Below are 21162 nucleotides of genomic sequence, written 5' to 3'. Positions count from 1 at the left end.
GTGACTCAGGGCAAGACACAACATCCTGGTTCTCCATATGGAAAGTGGAAATGACAGTGGGGCTTGCAAAGAACCTGGGGAGCCAGAGAGATGGCTCAGTGGGTAAGAGTTCTTCCTGTCTGAGCATGAGGAGTAAGCTCCAGATACCGACCGCCCACATAAAAGTTGCACACAGCCACGTATACAACTATGACCCCAGCACTGTGGGGAGTGGAGACAGGAGGACCCCTGGAGCTGTTGTCCAGGGTCAGTGAGAGACACCGTCTCAAGGTAATAAAGTGGAGATCGAGAGAGCACAATACACACACACACACACACACACACACACGAACTTTGAGTAGTAATTGACACATAGTCATTTCCCATCATGACCTGCTCCCTGACCATGAAAATCCTCAAAGAAGTCCACAGACAGACCTAGATACAAGGTTTGATGGGGGCATTTCAGCCTCATCACACTTGCCCAGGTCAAAGACTCTTTAGTTATGTGCATTGGTGATGGGCTGGTGCGACCCCTTTCAGTGGGTGAAAGGGGCTTGCTGCTAAGTTTGATGACCTGAGTTAGATCCCTGAAACCCACTCAGGAGAAGGAAAAACCTGACTCCTCCAAGTTGTCCTCTGACCTCCACAAGGACCCTGTGGTACGTGCCCATCCCCCAAATAAATAGATGTTTTTTTTTAAGTTGAAGGAGATAATAGAATCACACATTAGTGGTGGTCAGGAATACTATTTTGCATTTGAGACAGGAATTCACTGTTTAGCTTTGACCAGCATGAAACTCGCTATGTAGACCAAGCTGGTCTTGAACTCACAGAGATCCACTTGCCTCTGCCACTCCAGTGCTGGGGCTACAGTTGTGTGCCACCACACAGAACCTGGCATAAGAAGTCAAGGTCCTACACAGTCAACAAGACAAAATGGGTGAGGGAGTTGAAAGGGAGCAGCCTACAGAATGGGAAAAGATCTTCACCAACCACACATCAGACAGAGGTCTGATCTCCAAAATATACAAAGAACTCAAGAAATTGGTCATCAAAAGAACAAATAGCCCAATAAAAAAATAGAGTATAGACCTAAACAGAGAACTCTCAACAGAGGAATCTAAAATGGCTGAAAGACACTTAAGGAAATGCTCAACATCCTTAGCCATCAGAGAAATGCAAATCAAAACAACTCTGAGATTCCATCTTATACCTGTAAGAATGGCCAAGATCAAAAACACTGATAACAACTTATGCTGGAGAGGTTGTGGGGTAAAGGGAACACTCCTTTATTGCTGATCGGAATGCAAGCTGGTACAGACCCTTTGGATGTCAGTGTGGCAATTTCTCAGAAAGTTAGAAAACAACCTTCCTCAAGACCCAGCAATACCACTTTTGGGTATATATCCAAAGGATCTTCAATTCTGCCACAAAGACATGTGCTCAACTATGTTCATAGCAGCATTGTTTGCCATAGTCACAACCTGGAAACAACCTGAATCCCCCTCGACCGAAGAATGGATAAGGAATATGTGGTACATTCACGGAATGGAGTACTGCACCACAGGGAAAAATAATGACATCTTGAAATTTGCAGGCAAATGGATGGAGCTAGAAAACATCATATTGAGTAAGGTAACCCAGACCCAGAAAGACAATTATCATATGTACTCACTCTTAAGTGGTTTTTAAACATAAAGCAAAGAAAACCAGTCTACAAATCACAATCCCAGAGAACCTAGACAACAATGAGGACCCTAAGAGAGACATACATGGATATAATCTACCATGGGAAGTAGAAAAATACAAGATCTCTGAGCAAATTGGGAGCGTGGGGACTAAGGGGATGGGTTGAAGGGGAGGGCAGAGGCAGGGAGGGGAGCAGAGAAAAATGTAGAGCTCAATAAATATCAGTAAAAAGAAAATTAAAAAAAAAGAAGTCAATGTCCTGGATGACCAACCTTACCTGTGGCCATCAGGTAGGTGGTAATAAAAGCATGGCTCAGAGAAGTTTCTAGAAAGACAGGAGACCCGGCTGGTAGTGGGGAATCTATGGCCACCTGCCAGTGTGCCCTCTGGCTAGAGCCTCTGCTTCTGCAGGATTTGACTGGAGAACAGAAGACAGGAAGATGTGCCACCCAACCCTGAAGGACTGGTCCAACGCCGGCGAAAGGGTGAGGGAGTTGAAAGGGAGCAACCTTCTATGAAAGACAGGAGGAGATCACAACTCCGGAGGGAGGCCACCCATCCCACTAAGCACGGCTGAGTATCAGAAACCCTGGGGGAGTACAAGATGGCATTTAGTGGAACACCTGCTGTGGAAAAGACTCCAGGCCCTTGAGTATATTTTCCCTGTGGGTGTGTGTGTTTGCGCATGCACATAGAGGCCAGAGGAAAACACAGGTTGCCATTCCACAGATGCCACCTTTTTTTTTTTTCTGAAATGGTATCTCATTGACTTGGTAGGCCAAGCTGGCTGGCCAGTGAGCCCCCAGGATTCACCTGCCCCCACCTGCTGCTAAGATCACGAGCACATACCACACTATGCTCAGCTCTCCCCCAACCACCACTATCGCATAGGTTCTAGGGAACGCATTTGGGTTTTCCCGCCCCTTTACCAACTGAGCTATCTCTTCAGTCCTTTTATCCACTTCTACAGATGAGGCCAAAAGACCCCGAGAGGTACGTTTGCTAGCTAGATACAGAACTGGGGGCTGAACTCAGTCTTGCCTTGCTTTGCGTGTGGGGACTGAGCTGAGGTTGTGCACTGTGTGGCCTTCTTGGTCCTCACCACCAATGAGGAAAGGTCACACAAATGCATCTTTCATGTTTGGGACTAAGCTAAAACTGCAGGCCCTAGATTCACATCCGCATTCCGGGACTATTTACTCTTAGTTTAGACATAATTCTGACATTCTCTGCTATTAGGTTTCCCATCCTGTCAAGAATTAGAGGGACCATAAGGATACTAATCATCTTCTGACAGCAGCAAGAAGTGACAGATGACAGGAGGAAAATAAATTTTAAAATAATTTTAGCAGTCTTGGGTAGTTTCAGGGAAAAGCAAGAAACCCCACAAGTTTCCTTGATCCCTAAGATACCACTGAGCAGTTGGAGAAGGCTCCTGCATTCCTCATAAGTATAGGTTACAATCTCTATTTGTTGAGCAGGCCAGGCACCAAGAAAATAAGTCTCCACCCCGATCAGGGCAGCTGGACCTCTCCCAAGTTCTTAAGATCCTCTTTCCCCTTTCTGAAACACTGCCCTAAGGATGGGGTCCTACGCTTGCCCTCCGCACCCCAGTGGTTACAAACATAGTTAGTAGAGATACAAAGCCAGATGAACCTATGCAAAGTAGCCCCTGCTATTTTGTAATGTTGTAATGAGCAAGGCTGGGCCCCTGCTGTGTGCAACCTAGTCAGGGTAAGGTAGTCTATTATAGCAACGGAAACAAGACTTAAATACCCCCAGCTATTTCTAATGAATACAGGTCATTAGAACTCTGGTGGTGGCCTCCATTGTGTAGGACTGTGTAGACAACAGATAGGCGACGTTAAAAACTACACTGGCTGGACCAGGAGAAGGCTTGTTCCTCCCCAAGCCCCTACATCGGAAAGGAATGCCACCAATTCCCTCCAAGAGCACAAATCTGTCTAAGGAGGTGGGAGGAGTGTTAGCTAACTTCATAACCAACCTGGTTCCTGGACCTAGGGCTAGGTTGGCACCCGGTAGGGTCCCAGTCCTATCAGCATTACAGAAATGATAAGACAGAGATTATTTCGGAAAAGAGGTTTTCTTGGCCCATAGTTCTAGAGGCTGGAAGTCCAAGACCAGGTGGTTTCGTGTCTACGGCCCCTGATGAGGGTTCCCATGGTGGGACCACACGCAAGACAACAGAAGAAGGGAAGGGGATGAGACACAGAGAAATTGCGGTGAGATGGGAAGTCAGGAAAAGAGCAGGGGCCAGACCCGTTCTTTGATAACAATCTACTTTGGTAAGATCTCACTTTATAAGGACATTAATCCCTTCCAGGAGGAATTCCTAGCCACCTCTCAATAGGCCACACACTTGCTGATACAGTTCCATTGCTGTGCTTCAACTACACAGGGCAATAAACCTGAGTCCAGGAATCTTCAGGAGCCACACTCCATCAGAACAGAGCAATGGGCGACTTTTCTTCAGGTTGAGAACAACAAGGTGAGAACGGTAGGAAACCCGGTGATCTGGGGCTAAGTAGCCATTGATCGTCATTTGCATAGTCATTTACATAATCAATGACTAGGAATCAGGACCCTAGTGGATGGGTCCAGCCCTGGACCTGGGGATTTGGTCTTGAAACTCAAGTCCCTCAAGCACTCACTCTTCACCTTTGGATCTGCCTAGGTTCCCAAAGGGGTGTGGCCTTTGCCTGGGAGAAGCAAACCCACAGAACTCCATCAGAAACATTAACAACAGGATTTGTTTACCTGGTATGTAAAACGTGGAAATGAGGCTGTGTTTAGATGCATAAGTGTGAGGCAGGGGCAGAACTAAGCAGTATTCTGATCCAGATCTGGGCTTTGCCACTCCCTGGCTGTGTGGCCATGGGCAAGTTGCTTAACTTCTCTAGACCTCAGTTTCTACATCTGTGAAACAGGGAGAATAATGACTCTGAAAAGTAGATGGGTTAGTATTTTCAATGTACTCAGAGCCCTGTCTGGCACATGCCTGTGCCTGCTAAATACAACAAAGTAACCAGGCACGGGCGGGCGGGAGATAAAAAGGCGAGGAGGCAATCCCAAGCAACGTCTCTGAGACTTAAATGCCTGACTTCCCTTTCATCCCCCAACTCCTCACCCCAGAGGCAGCAGTTCCTGAACGGGTCTGCTGGGGAGGGAGCACAACGAAGGGTTAAACCATGGAGTGCAAAGAAAAACAAGTTCCATCTGGTCCCCGGGACAAAGCGACAGCCTGCGAAGCCCCCAGCCCGGGCTCCCGCTCAAAGGACACATGGCTCTTTAAAATTCCAACTTGTGGCTGCCTCAATCCGTTCTCCACACCCAAGAGTTCCCGATGGGATCTGCAAATGGCAGCGGCAAGTCATGCCGTGGCCTGAGAGCAAGCAGAGGAGAGTGCCTTCGCCCTGCCCTTCGGCCGCTACCGCTCAACCAGGACTACCAGGAGCCCAGCCTCCACCTTTGGCTTTGCTTCCAGGTGGGCACTATCTCCTATGGCACAAGAGGAAGACAAGACCAGGCTAGAGCAAGCGAGACATTTGCTTACAAACTGAACTCTGCAAATGATTGCTTTTTGATTCATACCCTTGGATGTTCATTGAGCTGGCATGCAAATAAAGTCACCCGCCACCACCCCCTTTTGGTGACTGGAACCCCATATTTGGTTGCCAGGCTGGGAGAGGTACGAGAACCATCAAATGTTCCTCAGAGGCTTAGAAGAAGCCATATCAGAGGGGCAGGCTCAGCGGCTCTCATCTCAGCATCTACTGTGGGAGCAAGGGCCCTCCCCATTTTGGGAGAAGAAAGGAAAGCAGAATGAAACCAGGGCCCCCAGTTTCCATCTCCCCCACCCCCCAGGCACGTGTCAGCCTGAAGAAAGCTGAATCCTGCGCCTGCTCTAAGCCTGCAGAGCAGCAAAGTAATTCACAAAAAGTTGGGCAATTCAAAGTTCCGGTTTCCACAGCAACCAGCTCTCAGACCATTTGGGTAGCCGGAGCCTTTTCTCTTCGCAGTCACTTTTTCTCCCCTCCCCAAATAGCATTTTTTTTCTTTATTATTAAAATAATACTTGCTCATTGGAGAACATATGGAAATCACAGAGATGTGTACAGAGGAAAATAAAATTCACCCTGAATCCCACCATTCAAAATGATCCAGTGTCAACATTTTGATGCATTCCCTATTTGTCTAGTTTTTTTTTTAATTTGCACTCAAAAAAAATTGGGGCTAGAGCAAAATTACTGTTTTATCATTTGGTTTCCTTTCACTTAACGTATATTGTGTAGCTTTTCAATAGCGAAGATATTCTTTAAGAATGTCATTTTTTTAATGACTTGCTGGTATTTTTTTCATATGGATAGAGTACATTCACTCCAGCCTGTCTATTACTGCACGTTTAGATGGCTTTCATTTTTTCCCCTGCTATTTTAAATAACACTACAATGAACATCCTTTACATAAATGTCCATTTGCGGCTGATTAAGTCATCTGATTAGGATACATTCCTTAGGACTAAAATTACTGTCCATACAGACGGACATGCTAATAATTTGGGTACGCTTCACCAGATCATCTTCCCAAGAGGTTGCAGCAACTTCTCCCTGTGTCTGCTGTGCACTCTCCCCTTTCAGATAAGGAGACAAACTGCCATCTGGATGCTTTCGCATAACGTCTATACCATTTTAAAATTATATTTTAATGTGGGGCTGAGGAGGCAGCTCAGTTGGTGGGGTGCTTGCCTGGCATGCTCAGAGTTCTGGATTTGGTCCCGAGTACTGCATTCAAACCAGATGTGCCGAGGCATGTCTGTAATCCCAGCACTTAGGAGGCAGAGGCAGAAGGACTGAAAGTTCAAGACCATCTTCAACTAAAGATTGAATCTGAGGTCAGCATGGGCTACAAGATTTCCTGTCTTAAAAAAAATACAGTTTTTAACCGTATATATTCAACCTCCAATATTTTTAATGAACCTTCTTTTTTTTTTCCTAGAATCATCCGATAGCATCTTTGCATCCTTTTCCTATAGATTATTCATCTCTCTGATACTGATTCTCAAGAACCCTTATGTGTAAAGACAATAAATGCTTGTGTGGGATTCTAATCTCTGCGAGGCACTTTGGGGAATGTAGCAGTTTTTAAATCTTGTAACTCACATCTGTCCTGGCCTTGATTGGCTATCGTCTGATCCTCTCTTTAGGCAGGCCACCACTCTGACACATTGATGTGACCCAAATGCTGCCCTTCTGGTTATTCTGGGTTGGGTTTGGGTTACATCAACTGCTGCAAGCCACCATGGGTTCAGGCAGGTTGGCAGCGGAGCACACACTTCCCTGAGAGCTCTGAGGCAGGAGCCTGGTGAGCTGGCTCAGAGAACAGTGCTTGGCAGAAGCAGGACCTGATCCACCTGCTCCTGCCTGTCTGACCTTGGCCTTGTTGACACCTTCCTTTGGGGGCTCTGGGACACTGCTAATGATTGGAGGAGGAAAGAGACATTTCATGATTACACACCACGCAAGACATACTTCACACGGCCTTGGCTCCCTATCTGGGAGGATGGGGAGCCCCAGATGTATGGAGAGCTACAAGCAAGTTAGAAATATGGAGATCCGCTGGGCGATGGTGGCTCATGCCTTTAATTCCAGCACTTGGAAGGTAGAAGCAGGCAGATCTCTGTGAGTTCAAAGTCAGCCTGGTCTACAGAGTGAGTTCCAGAACAGCCAGAACTGTTACACAGAGAAACCCGGTCTCAAACAACAACCAACAAACAAAAAGGAAGATAGACTTGGTGAAGAGTTCAGTGACATGGTTCATCATGAAGAAATACTGGGTGCAGAGAGGACCTAGAGTGTCTGCTCCCCTAGTGTTTTTCTTCTCTCCACTCCAACCCTACTCGAGGAACCCTAGAGTCCCAGGAAGATCCCATGGTTGTGAACAAAGGTGGTTCAGATGGCCCCTGTCCTGTCCCAAGAGATAATGCCTGCCACTGACCCCATACCCTGTTTCCACCTATCCCTTGCATTTCTTCACCAAAGTCAGTTCTCTGGCTGCTGACAGGTAAGAGACATGGTAGTCCACTCCTCGGGGGTCCCTGAGTATCTACTGCCTGCATAGTTCTGAGTCTGACCTTGTTGATCAGCTTCTCTTCAACTAGAGACACTATGTCTCCTTTCTATTTCCTTGACTCTTTTCTGTCAGACAGGAAGTGGAGAGGGTGTAGAGAAGGGGAACTAGCGTGGACAAGGTCCTAGGTTTGATTTCCAGCAACGGAGAAAGAGAGAGAGAGAGAGAGAGAGAGAGAGAGAGAGAGAGAGAGAGAGAGAGAGAGAGAAAGAAAGAAAGAAAGGAGGAGGAGGAGGAGGAAAAAGAAAAAGAAAAGGAGGGAGGAGGGAGGGAGAAAGAAAAGGAAGGAAGAGAAAGTAAAACTTTGATTTTCACTCTCCTGCTACCTAGGCTCGGCCTTGCTTTGACTGTCAAGTTATAAGTTTGCAGCAGTCACCTGGACCGCTGAGACTATCTATCAGTCACTTTGTTATCCCCACCACCACCACCACCACCATCTACACAGCGTCAGGGTCAGACACCAACAGACTTTGCACACAGGAATGGCGAGACCCAGAAGTTTCAGAAGACTGCTCCCCTGCTGTCATCATGCTCCACAGTGAATACACTGAGTTGTATTGTAGGTGCTATGGGTAGCGTTTGGATTACCATGAGAAAAAGAGAAAGTCAGAAGACCCTTGAACAGTTAAGAAGGCCAAAAAAAAAATTGACCTGAAGGCTAAGCTCTACCATCAATATAGCACCACGCTAAAAAACTGCAAATGACTGAGACGCATGAAAAGAGAAACAGCAAAGAAAACAGCGGGAGAAGACCCTGCCGGGAGCATTATGTGCTCCTTTGCTGGACAGAGAGGGACAGGCCAGAGCAAGAGCACCTTCCAACAGGAGCAAGCAGAAATGGAAAGAGAAGGAGGGGAAGCGGGAAGTCCCGCTACACAAAGTCCATGCCCAAGGAGGAACGGTATTGACAGAGGTTTCTGTCCTACCAGGTCCCACAGCCGTTTGGTCCCAAGTAAACACACAGAGGTCTACATTAATCATAAACTGATCAGCCTAGTAGATCAGGCTTTTCTCATTAATTAATTCTTACATCTTAAGCTAGACCATTAATCTTGTCTCTGTTAGCCACGTGGCTTAGAACCTTTATTGGCGAGGCAGTCACATCTTGCTTTCTCTGCGGCTGGGTCACGACTGCAGACTTAAACTTCCCTCTTTCCAGAATTCTCATTGCTCAGCCTCTACTTCCTGCCTGGTCACCCAGCCTATACCTCCTTCCTGGCTACTAGCCAGTCAGCATTTTATTAAAATAATACAAGTGACAGGATGAAAGACCACTGTCCCACAGCGGAACAGAAGTATTGAAAGTTATTCGAGCAGGAAAAGAAAGAAAGAAGGCACGGAAGAGGGTGGTTGCTAAAGTCTGCCTTACTGGCAATGGTTGTATGAGGAAACCACCTTAATATAAAAGTTCATTAGGCCGATGGACCTGCTTTTCAAAATAGTCCGTGTCACACACCCTGAGCGGAAAGCTACCTTTTGCCTGCCAATGCTTGGTGTGAAAAGGCATCCATCATCCCCATTCTATACGACTCTGGGTGTAACCGCCACAGGCACAGTTATTGATGTGAACGTGAGCGAGTTGGGCCTAGTGACACAGGAAGGCAAGGTGGGTTGAGGAAAGCGTGCCCAAGTTGCCAACCATCCTGAAGATGATGGGTGCATAGATGCGGTCTTGCTGGTTTGACAGGGAGTTTATACAAGTCATTCCAAATTGTTACAGAAGACTACAAGCCGTCAGGAAAAACACCATGGCTGTGATCTTTCTGAATACTACCAAGGACCCTTACTAGTGTGCAGCAAAGAAAAGCAAAAGAACAGACAAACAATGACAGCAACTGCTCAGCTTTACAAAAAAAAAAAAAAAAAGGAAGAAAGAAAGAAAGAAAAAACTTCTCACTAAATCATATGTGATCAACAAACCTGTGCTAAGAGCCTACTGTGTGCAGACCTACTGTGTGCAGACCGTCCTCCAGCTTGCGGTGCAGCAGGGAGCGAAGCAGATAAACGGATAAAGCTCCTGCCCTCCCAGAGCTTACGTTCTAGCTGCTGGTGGTAGCAACAGAAAAACAAACTAGCAAAACTCGGAGCTCTTGACTCCGAGAGAGAGAGACTAGACTAGGTTGAAAGGTTGCCAAGAGGGTGAGAAGTCGAGGGGAGCAAGGGGATTCTGCAGGACCTCCTTGAAGAGGTGACCTTCAAGCAACGATCCAAAAGGGAGTGAAAGAGGCCTGCAAGTATGGTGTGTGTGTGTGTGTGTGTGTGTGTGTGTGTGTGTGTGTGTGTACAAAGGACCTTTGGAATGCTGGGAAGCCAGCTAGGTTAGGTGGACACATAGCAGAAAGGTTGAGGATAAGGCTTTTACTCAGGAAAGGGAAGCATGACAAATTCTGAGCAAAGGTTTGAACTGATCGGGACCAGTGGGTTTAAGGGCTCCCTCTGATGGCGGCACTGAGAACATGCCGGGCCTTGGGGGGGGGGGATGAACAGAGGTGGTTGGTGACAAGGAAACTGGGTGAGGGACTGTGACAACAATCTAAGTCAAAAGAGGGGTGGCTACTGCTCATCCTGGGCCATGAGGAGAGTGTAGCTGGCTTCTAGTCGGTTCCCCTGGTGCCCGAGTGGCACCGTGAGAGAGACGGAGAAGCTACACCTGCCGCCCATCCTGGAGGTAAAACTGAGGATGGACTGGGTTTGGTGAGGGGGAAGAAGGGGATCGGATGCTTGGGGTTGAACATACCACATATGAGAGTCACACAAGACGATTGAGGTCACTGGTATGTGGATAAGGCCACCCAAGGGAAAGAGAGACAACCAGAGAGAGGACAGAGAATGAACAAGAGAAGAGGCCAGTTCAGGGAGTACGGGTCCCGGAAGTCATCTGTGTCCAGTAAGAGGGAGACGCCCACTGGGGGAAACGTCCCAGACGGGACCAAGAAGGACTCCACAGAGGACTGCCCTTGGGCTCCTAACCTTGAAAGGGATAGTCTCGGGACTCTACAGTGAGAACAAGGAATCTTAGGGGACTGGGGACGAGGTGGCAGAGCTCCAGGCAGCAGCACCAAAGTTTAAACCTTCTTAGGGTCCCTGGTTCCGAGCTTCCTCCGCAAACTGAGGCAGGCAGCTTTCACGGTTCACAGCTTCCCCTCAGGAAGTCTGTAGGCTGGGGAAGCCCAAGCTGAGCAGGGAGCCACACGCACTTCTCCAAACTCTTTGTGATCTGGGGTAGGCAGCAGGAGGTAACCTCTTGTTCTTCCTATCAGCCGTTTTACCCAGTTAATCAGGAGTTAGGGGCTAAGTAGGGGCATTTTAAATGGAAAGGATTCACTTCTAGTTATTTGTATTGTCATAACAGAAATGCATTTTCACACTGGACGGGGACCCAGCAGGGCCTGGGACCTAACACTTCCTACCAGACCCACATGGAGAACTCTGCTTTTACCTATGGGTTCCTCGCCACCAACTAGCAGGAGCCTTCCTGCCTTGGTGTCCCCAGTCAAGCAGTGAGTTTTGGATTATCTGGGGCGGGATTACGGTCGCCTATCACCCCCTGGTGGTGACTTTTCTCATTGCAGCCCCAGACTAAGCAGAAGGCCCTCTCCGCCTACCCACAAGCAGGCTAGGGAACTGTACCCCTAGAGCACCTTTGCATTCTCTTCCCTCACCACACCCTCCTGCGGTAAGTCTGGAGGGGGGACACTCCCCTTAGCCCCATGGTCTACTTTCTCTTCATTCCTATGTGGTGGAAAGAACACAGGTCTTTATGTTTAAATGTCACTCTGTCCCTGCAGACCCAAAAGCAGCAAAGAAATGCCGAGTCCACGATGTGCACACACCTCTGTCCCGCACCAAGCCTCCTCCACCTGTCCCTTGGTTAAGACACTTGGCATTTATGGACATTTACATTCACATATCTGTAAAGGAAAGTGTTTGGTATCCGGGGTAACCTTACAATCCACCTGTTCTGCTTTCCTGTCCTGGCTTCTCTCCTGAATCTGGGGAGAGAGACTTTTGGGCATCTAGACCTGTGTTCTTTCTATCACTCTGGAAAGGGACTGGGCCATGTATACTGCGTGGTGGTGGGGGCAGTGGGGGGTGCTTCCAGACTCACAGCCGGAGGTGGCAGTTGGACTGTGTAGAGCACCCTCCATGTGGCAGGGCTCACTGTCCCCACAGGAAGCAGTAAGAAGTGATGGGAGCTCCATTCTGGACTCTACTGCCAAGGAATCTTTCCAGACCTTGGTCTCCTAGAATCTACTGTACGAGGTGGCATCGGGGTTTAAGTGTGGTTACATTCATGATGCGCTCAGCTCAGCGCCTGGCAGCAGGGAGGAGGGCCGGTAAATATCTCCATATAAACCTCTGGGCATGGTGGGGATGGAAGGAAGTAGGTAATAGTGAATGACTTAGAAGTCAGTACATCAGAGCATTGGTCTCCATGTTGTAGGAAAATAATGTCCCCGGGTAGTGACGAGACTCAGGTAAGGCCTGGAGGCAGCAAGTCAGTGAGGACAGGGCTCTAGGTCCATGTGCATCCTTTTGATGGGGTCTTTTGTAGTCCAGGATGACCTCGAACGCTCACGTAACCAAGAATGACTTTGAACTCATCCTTCTGCCTCCATTTCCCGAGTACTGGGATTATAGACACACACCACCACACTTGGTTTTCTTCACCCCTGGGGATCAGGCCTAGGAGTGTTACTAGACGAGAACTCTACCAACTGAGTTTTACCCCCAGATCACACTTTTCTTCTCTTAGGGCATCTGGGGAGAATCTCTGTGCCTCTCTGGATCTCAGATTCCCTCAGACAGAGCCCCACACCCGTCTAGCCTATCTACAGGGACTGATCTGAGATAGGAAGTGTGAAATTATAGTATGGCATAGAGCATGCAGAAAAGACTGTCATAACAGGGAAAGTGCTTTGAAAATCATAACGCGTACCCTGTTATTACCAAGGGACAAAACTCCCAGTGGCCTGCACTCCGCTCTGTATCACAGCATGAATCTCGCTTCATGAGAACTACCTACGATCTTGCTTCTTTCCCAGGCATATAGACATTTGCCCTGGAGAAGTTCATATTCTCATTGGAGAGACGAAAAGGAAAAAAAAGAAAAGAAAGGAATGTTGAAATTGACCCCAAGGCAGAAGCGGGTGGTCCTCTGGTCACACCAAAGTCTTGGTAGAAATGCCCCATTTAGATGAAGAGTAATCTTCAGAGGAAAAGTTGAGCCCAGGGCAGCTGGTCATTGGCTTGAGCAAAGACAGATGCCATTTCCTGAACCCTTGGAGGGGAAGAAGACACTGTCACAGGAGTTAGGACGCCTGGTGGCAGCAGAGGCTCTGCCAATCTGAAAAGGTTACATGCCAAATGATTCCAACTACGTAACACTCTGGAAAAGGCAAATTGGAAACAGTGAAGGGATCAGCTGTTACCAGGCACTTAGCGGGGAGAAGGGATAAACAGGAAGAATACAAAGTGTCCTTAGGGTGGTGAGCTTACTCTGTCCGGGTTACTCTGTAACAGTGGCCGCATGTCATGAGGAGTCCACAAAACCATGGACTCTGTGACACCAGCTTGGGGTGACAGAGATGGATACTGGCAGCTATGTGCATATGAGTGGGGGGCGGGGGGACTTTTAATTTTTCTGCTTCATTTTACTGCAAACCTAAAACCAATCTACAATATAAAGTCTATTAAATCCTTTCCCTGCAACTGTGTTGCCTCATTTGCAAAACAGAGGCCCTGAAACCTGTTCAGCCTGTTTATGATGCCCACAAGGCTGTGATTAGGGTCAGGCGGACTTCGTGGAGTACAACCATCTCCCCGACGGGATGGGGCACACTGGTCCCTGCAGAGTGAGAGAAACCTTTAAAGTCAGGGTGACAAACAAGCATCCACACTGCCCTGCCTCCTGTCACTGTCCCTCCTGGGCTCCTTGCCTCCCTTCGCCACCAACTGTGCAAGTGTGAACAATAAATAATGTACTACATCTTTTAAAAAATCTGCAAAAGCCTTTTTCAGAACTCCTCTCTGAACCTTCTTTTCTCGAGTGAGGGCAAGCAGCAAGTCTCTATAGCCTTTGAGATGCTTGTGCTCAACCCTTCAGATGACTGTGACAGTGACTGGGTAGATGTTCGGACCTCTAAAAAGCCTTTGCTGAAGCTCAACAGACCAGACCACTGTGAACAGGTCCTGGGCAGCAAAGAGTCGCAGACACAGACACGCGTTCCTGCCTCAACCAGATGCAAACCCACTGAACTCTCCTCTCAGGTCCCATGTGCCCTTCCATGCCGCGGCCCACACGATTGTTCAAAGAGACATCATTTGATCTGAAAAACATCTGCTAGTGCTTCCTCAACCCTTGACTGGGAGCCTGGGCTGAGATCAGACATCAGATGCTGCGCTCCCGGAGCAAGCACCAGCTGGTGCTTGGGGTGGTCGTTTGGGGGACCCCTGGGGAACCTGAGTAGACCCAGGTCTGGCTGGAAGTCCTGCAAGCCCTAAAACACTCAGTTCGACAAGAGAGATGTTGTCCGGGGTGGGAGGGAGAGGAGGAAGGAATAACAAGAACTATGTCAAAGGTCAAGACCAAGGAGCTTACCAAAGTTGTCACCCAGAACTAAGACATGGCTCATTAAGCATGTGGTTTATTCTGTTTTAGTTTTGGAGGCATGTTTAATTTTTGAGGCTGGCCTCAAGCTCAGTGTGTAGCTGAGGATGACTTTGAGTTTCGCTGGGATGACAGGTATATGCTACTACACGTGGTTTATAGGGAGCTGTATTCCCAGCTCTGCTATACTTGGTTTCATTCATCATTCAGTGTTTAAAGAGCGTGGAAACGGCAGCCACGAAGAGCCTTCTTATTCTGAGATGTCTGGGCAGGGCAGTAGTGTGTTGTCTGCATCCCTTGCTTCTAAAATAGTGTCTGGCAGGAGCTGCAGAGAGCGAACCTCCATCAAGATGAGTTCCAATAAACAGATGGTTGGACAAATGAAGATGTGGATGGATGCATGGGTAGAATGAATGAATGATGGTTGCACAGATAGATGCATCAGTGAGTAAATGGCACCCTGGGTCTAGCAGAAGCGCTAGTGATGTTCCCAGGGTAGGTTTTAGAGACAAGATTCTGTACGTGTCTGCTGTCTGGGGCTACTTATTTCACCTGTCGTCTTGGGGAATTTCTTGGTCCCCTTTCTCACCACTTGGCTCTGCTGCGTCTAGAAGTGCCCCCAGACAACGAATGGCCTTGTGGCCTAGGCTGAAGTGGGACACAGACAGGCTGGACCACTCGAGCTAAGAAGTCAATGACCCCTGAATGAGCAAAGTCTCCTGGATGTGTTCTAGTCTGTGACTGATGCTCTCATCTGCCTACCCAGACTCAGTTCTGACTGTCGGCACCCCTACTTCTGCAGCCTTACCCTCATGGGTTCCTAGCTCTTGCCTCCAACCGCACAGGCATCTCACAGCCTCAAAAAGCGGTCTTTCTTCCATCCTTTGCCTTTCAAAAGACAAACTGCAAACCTGCCCAGTCCCTATGGACAATAACACCCGATACAACTTGGTACCATTCATTAAGCTCTGGTTAGGTGCTAGGTAATGAGTAAATATCTTGCCAATTCTTCCCTAACCCATTGTTTGGTGTGCCGATGGCCTTCCTACTGGTGGTCCCCTCACCCTGTCACACTTTACCTTCTGCTTTTAGACTACTGTTCTAGGGTGGTAGGATTCCCTCTCTTTTCTAGGGAAGGCAGATTCCTCGCCTCTACTACGACCTCTCACCTTCTCCTTTGCTATTCTTTCCGGTCATACCCAACAGCGTGAGTATCCATCCCTCATGTTCTGCACCCAAAGCCCTTCCACTTGTTTCCAGGGTACCTCCCACATCATTTCTATGCCCCAGAGTTGGGGCTCTGCTGGTGGGACTCCAGTGCACAGGGCCCTCACTCCAGAGCGGGAAGCTCCCCCTCTTCCATTTCCTGGCCTTTGGGAGTTCCTTATTCTAGTGGTCCAGTGAGGTCCAAGGTCTATGGGGCTAGCTAAAAGTCTTCTTTGTGGGCTGCCCCCTATTGCCCGTCTCTTTTGATGCAGATCAGATGTGAATGTTTTCAACAGAACCACGCCCACACACACACAATCTGGCATTGCTCCACCTATCTGCTCTGTCTGGTCACATTTAAACACCCCTGGGTGTCTTTGTCTCTTGGCCAACTGACATGAGTCACCAGCCTACTCCACAGTGTCCACTTCTCATTCTCTCCCTAGTCCCCTTATGAGAGCCACCAAGGACTCCCTTGTGGTTGGCTCCAATGCATATTTTCCACCGCATGTCTAGCCTGACACCTCTGGCCAGTGCCTGTTAACTCCCCACATCCTTTACCTGAGAGGCTGCTGCCACAGCAGCGGTTCTCAACCTGTGGGTCATGACCCCATTGGGATTCACACAGTAGCTATCCCGCATAGCAGATACTTACATTACAACTTCTAACAGCAGCAAAATTACAGTTATGAAGTAACAAAGATATAATTTTATGGCTGGGGGATCAGCACAATGTGTGGACCTGTATTAAAGAGTCGCGGCATTAGGAAGGTTGAGGACCACTGCTCTACAGCCTTCACCCGACTCAGGCACCGAAGGCTCCGTTCCAGGTGACCAGCCCAGTCTTTCCGTCTGAAATCAATCAGACAAGGCTATGCGTCTGTCTGCAGCTCTATTGCACACACACGGACCTCAGACGCTGGACAACGGAAGGGGCTACTGCCTGCCCCTGGAGAGCTAAGGCTTCCTTTGTGTCCTCTGCTTGGTGAAGGTGCCATTCTTAGGGTCAGGGTACTCTGCTGTGTGCTGTGCTGGGACAGTGCCCAAGGAGACCACATCTAGGCATGAGTATAAACAATGCTGCCTCCGTTCTCAGAAGGTCCTGTTCGGAATGATAAATTGGCTACTCAGCCTCACTCTAACCCACCTGCCCATGTCTTCCAGAAACCTGAGTATTACACCCACCCTACCCTTCTCTTGCTATCCCCACAGACACGGCACCCTGAGAGTACCACCACCCTGACATCTTTTTCTGTATTGCCATGGGGTTTTCAGTTTCCCCTCCCCCATTCTATCTGTGGCTGCTGTGACTTTGCCCTTCCAATGCGGCTCACAATCCCCTGCCTAAACACTAAATAGAAGCTTCTAGATGAAATCCTGGCTCCCCATCAGGGCCTTGTGGCATTATACCCCTCACTTTCCCACCTGGCCATTGCAGCTGCTGTCTGACCCTCACTAGTCATGGTCCACGGGGACCCCATAACCCTCTGCTTTGGGGCTACCTGCCTGCCTCCTCCACTTACTCTGAAAGTGATGGCATCTTCTATCTTTAAGTCAATAACACTTACAAGGCACAGAGAACACAGCGTTCAAATCTCTTTAGGTCACTAACACGGCTTAGCCTGTGTGGTCACAGACCCTTGAGCAAATGCCTACAGGCAGCAGCCCCCATATACAAGTATACTCCCCCTCTGCTTGGAAGACCTGATTCCAGACCCCATAAATCTGTCCCTTCCACCAGGAGCCATTCTGCTCACTCTGCCCAGAATTATCCAGGGTTTCTGAAGCCCTGTGTCATCCCACAGTGAAATCTTCTATGACGGTAGCAGGCTCCTCCTCCGTGTGGAAAGAGAAGGTTGGGGTAGGCCTGTGAGATCTGAGCCCGGCTGAAGGCACTCTGTGGCTGCCTGAGCCTTGTGCCTGTCCCCAGATTGCTAGCCCTTGAGAAACTTGTCTTCACAATGTTGGCAAGGAGGTGGTCCTTAGGGGGTGGCAACACAGACATGCTGCTGCAGACACAGGCAGCAGGGGCATGTGCCTGCTCGGCTCTGGAGAACATTCAGGGTCACTGGCTTTCAGGATCTTGATTGGAAACCTAGAGGACAGCAGGACAGAGTGCTGCGGCTTTTATTCTATCCCTCTAGTGCAAGCACATACTCCCCACTTAAGGGCAATTTGTTCCCTTCAAGAGGATTCCAGCTGGTTAGATTTAAAGTGAAGAATAAGCCTTAGTCAAGACGCTTCTCGGCGCTATTTAGTTTTCGTTGGCTGGAGAACGGGATGCATTTTAAAATGCTGGCCACTTAATGTTTGTCAGAAGGAACACCAGGAGAGGAAACACGGGGTGGGAATACCAGGGAAGAAAAGCATCCACTAACCAGCTCGCTCTTGGCCCTCAGTTCTCAGCCACAGATCACAGGGAGGCGTTCTGCTTCCCGAATTCCTTTGCCCTTTGAGGACCCCTGACCTTCTCCATTTCCCTTCCTGCTTTCCCTTCCCATTCTGAGCTAACTCCACCTGGGAAGATAATGCTTTCCTGAGCTTCTGGTCTCAACAGTGCCTAGGACTCCAGACAGCTTAACAGGCAAACAGTGGGGCTTACCATTCATAGCTTATACACCAAGGGATGGTTTTGTGCCTGCCATCCATTCATTCATCAGTCTGTTAACCCACTCAGTCACCTATCCATTCATCCGCATATCCATCCATCCACATGTCCATCCATCCATCTACTCACTATCTGTCCATCCATCCATACACTTGTATGTCCACCCATCTATTTATCCATCCATCCACTCATCCATCTATTCATCCATCCATCCATCCATCCATCCATCCATCCATCCATCCATCATCCACTTCTTCATTCATTCCCTCTTACCCAGTCACCCAGCACAGGATCCACCATGCCAGCAGGTGCTGTAGGTGAGTCCGTGTTTACAAGGTGATTGCTGTGGTATGAGGATAAGGCTGGGCAACAGAGGGAGTGCAGATGTTCTGGTTAGAAGGCAGAGGATATTTAATGAGCTTCGAGCAAGACATCAGCAAGGATGGAAGTGAGGTTCAGAGCCAGCAGTCAGGAAGTCTTCCCGGAGTGGGAAGCAAGGGGCAACGATGGGAGAAGCCTGTGCAAAGGTGTGGCAGGTCAGGGACCTCCATGGGGCCACAGAGGCCTGCTCCATGCCTGAGGCACTCTGGCCCAGGCCTCAGAGCTTGCTTGGCAGAGTGGGGGTGGGATCTCCCTGGGCAAGTCCCCCGATAGTTGATACTTTGATGGCTTAAATTCAGCCACTTTGGAAAAGAGGTGTTATTTCCGCTGAGCCACGTGCCAACTCTTGCCTTTTTCCATCAACCCTGTGGACTCTGAGGAAATGCCTTCCTCCTCTAGCTGAAGGCTCAAGTCCTTACCACCCCTGCTTAGCTTTTGAGGAACGCTGTTCCAATATGGCATCTACTTCCTCTCTGTCCTACTCGATACTCTCTCTATAGCTGTCTCCTTCCTTGATCTCTACAAGGAAGCTCCAGCCACAAGGATGATCCCTAGTGTCCTTCTCAGATCCCTTGGCAGTGATCGATTGCTGGAGCCCAAGGGTTCTAGAGTTGGATATTGAACAGACCTATGTGCTGAGCCTGGCACTGGCACTGCCCAGCTTAGCACTGGCGAGATCCTTACATCCACCAGAACAGCCCTTGCTACTCCCCACCCGCCACAAACTCTCAGTGTAGAGAACTGAAGCCACTGTTTGGTCTGGGGACTAACATTTAATCCAGTCAGGATCCTGGAACTTACCACTAGCCCCTCTACAAAAGCAAATACTTAGTCCCTAGGATTGTTGAGAGAACTGAGTGGACCAATGGCATAGATGCATGAAGTGATACTTGGTGCACTTACAGTACCCCCGGCTTTACATTCTCATGGGTCTGTTAGGTCTGTACTAGTACACACCCCCCTCTCCTCTCTGCCCTCTGCTTCCCCCAATCCTTCCTTCTTGTGTCTTGATACTCCTTGGTTGCATTAAGTCTCTTTTCTCTCCATTCCACCCTCACCTCCAGACTGAGACTGTAGATTTCAGGGCGTGGCCAAGACCATGGCCTCTCTGCTATGTGTCTGCGTCCCAGGACAATCATGTAAACCCAATGAGATCAGATTCTCCTGACTGGCCTCCTATTCCTCCCAGGAGGGAGATCAGGAGCTTGGCAGTCGACACTTCCATCTAGTGGATCCTTGCAGCAATAGCACAGAGTAGACTCCCTTGGGATTAATGAAGTAATGAATTAATAGTGAGTCTAAAGGTCCAATCCTACAGGATTTATAATAGCTTTCATACAACCTTTAAGCCAATCATTCTCAACCTGTGTGCTGCAACCCCTTTGGGGGTCAAATGACCCTTTAACAGGGGTTGTCAAAGATCATCTGCCTATCAGATATTTACATTACAATTCATAACAGTAGCAACATTACAGATATGAAGTAGCAGTAAAAATAATTTTATGGTTGGGGGGATCACCACAGCATGAGGAACAAAGGGTTGCAGCGTTAAGGAGGTTGAGAACCACTGCTCTAAGCAATAGCTCTAAGCAAACCTGGCCCTGGGGGCTCTACATAAAGCCCCAAGTCACCAAGATCAGTGAGCCAAAGACATGTCAGGACCCCACATCCCTTCCTCAGCCAACCCCATTCACTCACATCTATGGCTGTGGGAAACTTGACAATCGGCTGGGGCAATGTTGTGATCTTCTGTCTGTATAGATTGCACTTAGGAATAATTTTGCAGCTGATGTTCCCCAACTCCATGTAGAAAACTTCAAGCTTCCTATGGAGAGAAGAAAGTAAGCCACTTCATGCCAGGGTGTCAACCACTCCTGGGGCTCACAAGGCTAGAGTCTATTCCCCTGGACAGGGAGAGCTGGGTGGGACTGAATCCTAAACCCGCCACTAGGTAGCTGTGTGACCCAAGAGTTGCCTGATGTCATTGGCCTAGGTCTCCTAGCTTGTAACAGAGCTGGTGCCTGCTTCATAGGTTTGATGTGGGGATACAGCATCGGTCAGTGGGTAGAACACTGGCACACTGTGGGTGGCCCAGGAGGAATGTAGTCATCCTCAGTATGCCCAGAGATTGGCTCCAGGACACCTTGTCCATGGACATCCTCAGATATGTGAGTCCCTCAAAAAAACAAAAAAGGTATGTCTGCACTGACACACACATCTTTCTGTGTAGTCAGATCATGTCTATATTGTTCATGATACACACAGCAAAATTGTTATGCAATTAGGGAATGAAGACAAAAGTCTATACATACTCAATACTTAAGCAATGTCTGTGTGTGTATATGTGTGCATATGTGTATTTGTGTATATATGTATATCTATGTATATACGTATACATGTGCATGTAGTTATGAGTATATTGTTTATGTGTGCATGTATATTTGTGTATATATGTATATCTATGCATATGTATATACATGTATATATTGCTTATGTTTATGCATGTGTATGTGCATATATGTGCATGTATATACATAGG

The 21162-nt window shown here is 48.4% G+C and overlaps 1 protein-coding gene and 1 pseudogene across 5 annotated transcripts in view; one reads left to right on the top strand and one right to left on the bottom strand.

Annotated features, from left to right (window-relative positions):
• The window catches only part of Pebp4 (phosphatidylethanolamine binding protein 4), a 236452-nt gene that overhangs the window by 196203 nt on the left and 19087 nt on the right, over positions 1-21162 (bottom strand). For all 5 annotated transcript variants that reach the window (XM_085698678.2, XM_048422158.3, XM_048422159.3 and 2 more), the window contains exon 3: positions 20322-20448. In XM_085698678.2, coding sequence (XP_085554804.2) covers positions 20322-20448 — 127 coding nt within the window. The remainder of the gene's footprint in view (positions 1-20321; positions 20449-21162) is intronic.
• Positions 8347-9502, top strand: LOC125392376 (ribosome biogenesis protein NSA2 homolog; annotated as a pseudogene).

Source organism: Myodes glareolus, chromosome 12 (genome assembly GCF_982192425.1).
Source record: "Myodes glareolus chromosome 12, mMyoGla1.1, whole genome shotgun sequence".
NCBI lineage: Eukaryota > Metazoa > Chordata > Mammalia > Rodentia > Cricetidae > Myodes > Myodes glareolus.
Note: the sequence above shows the minus strand (reverse complement) of the source record. Positions and strands in the feature narration are given on the sequence as shown.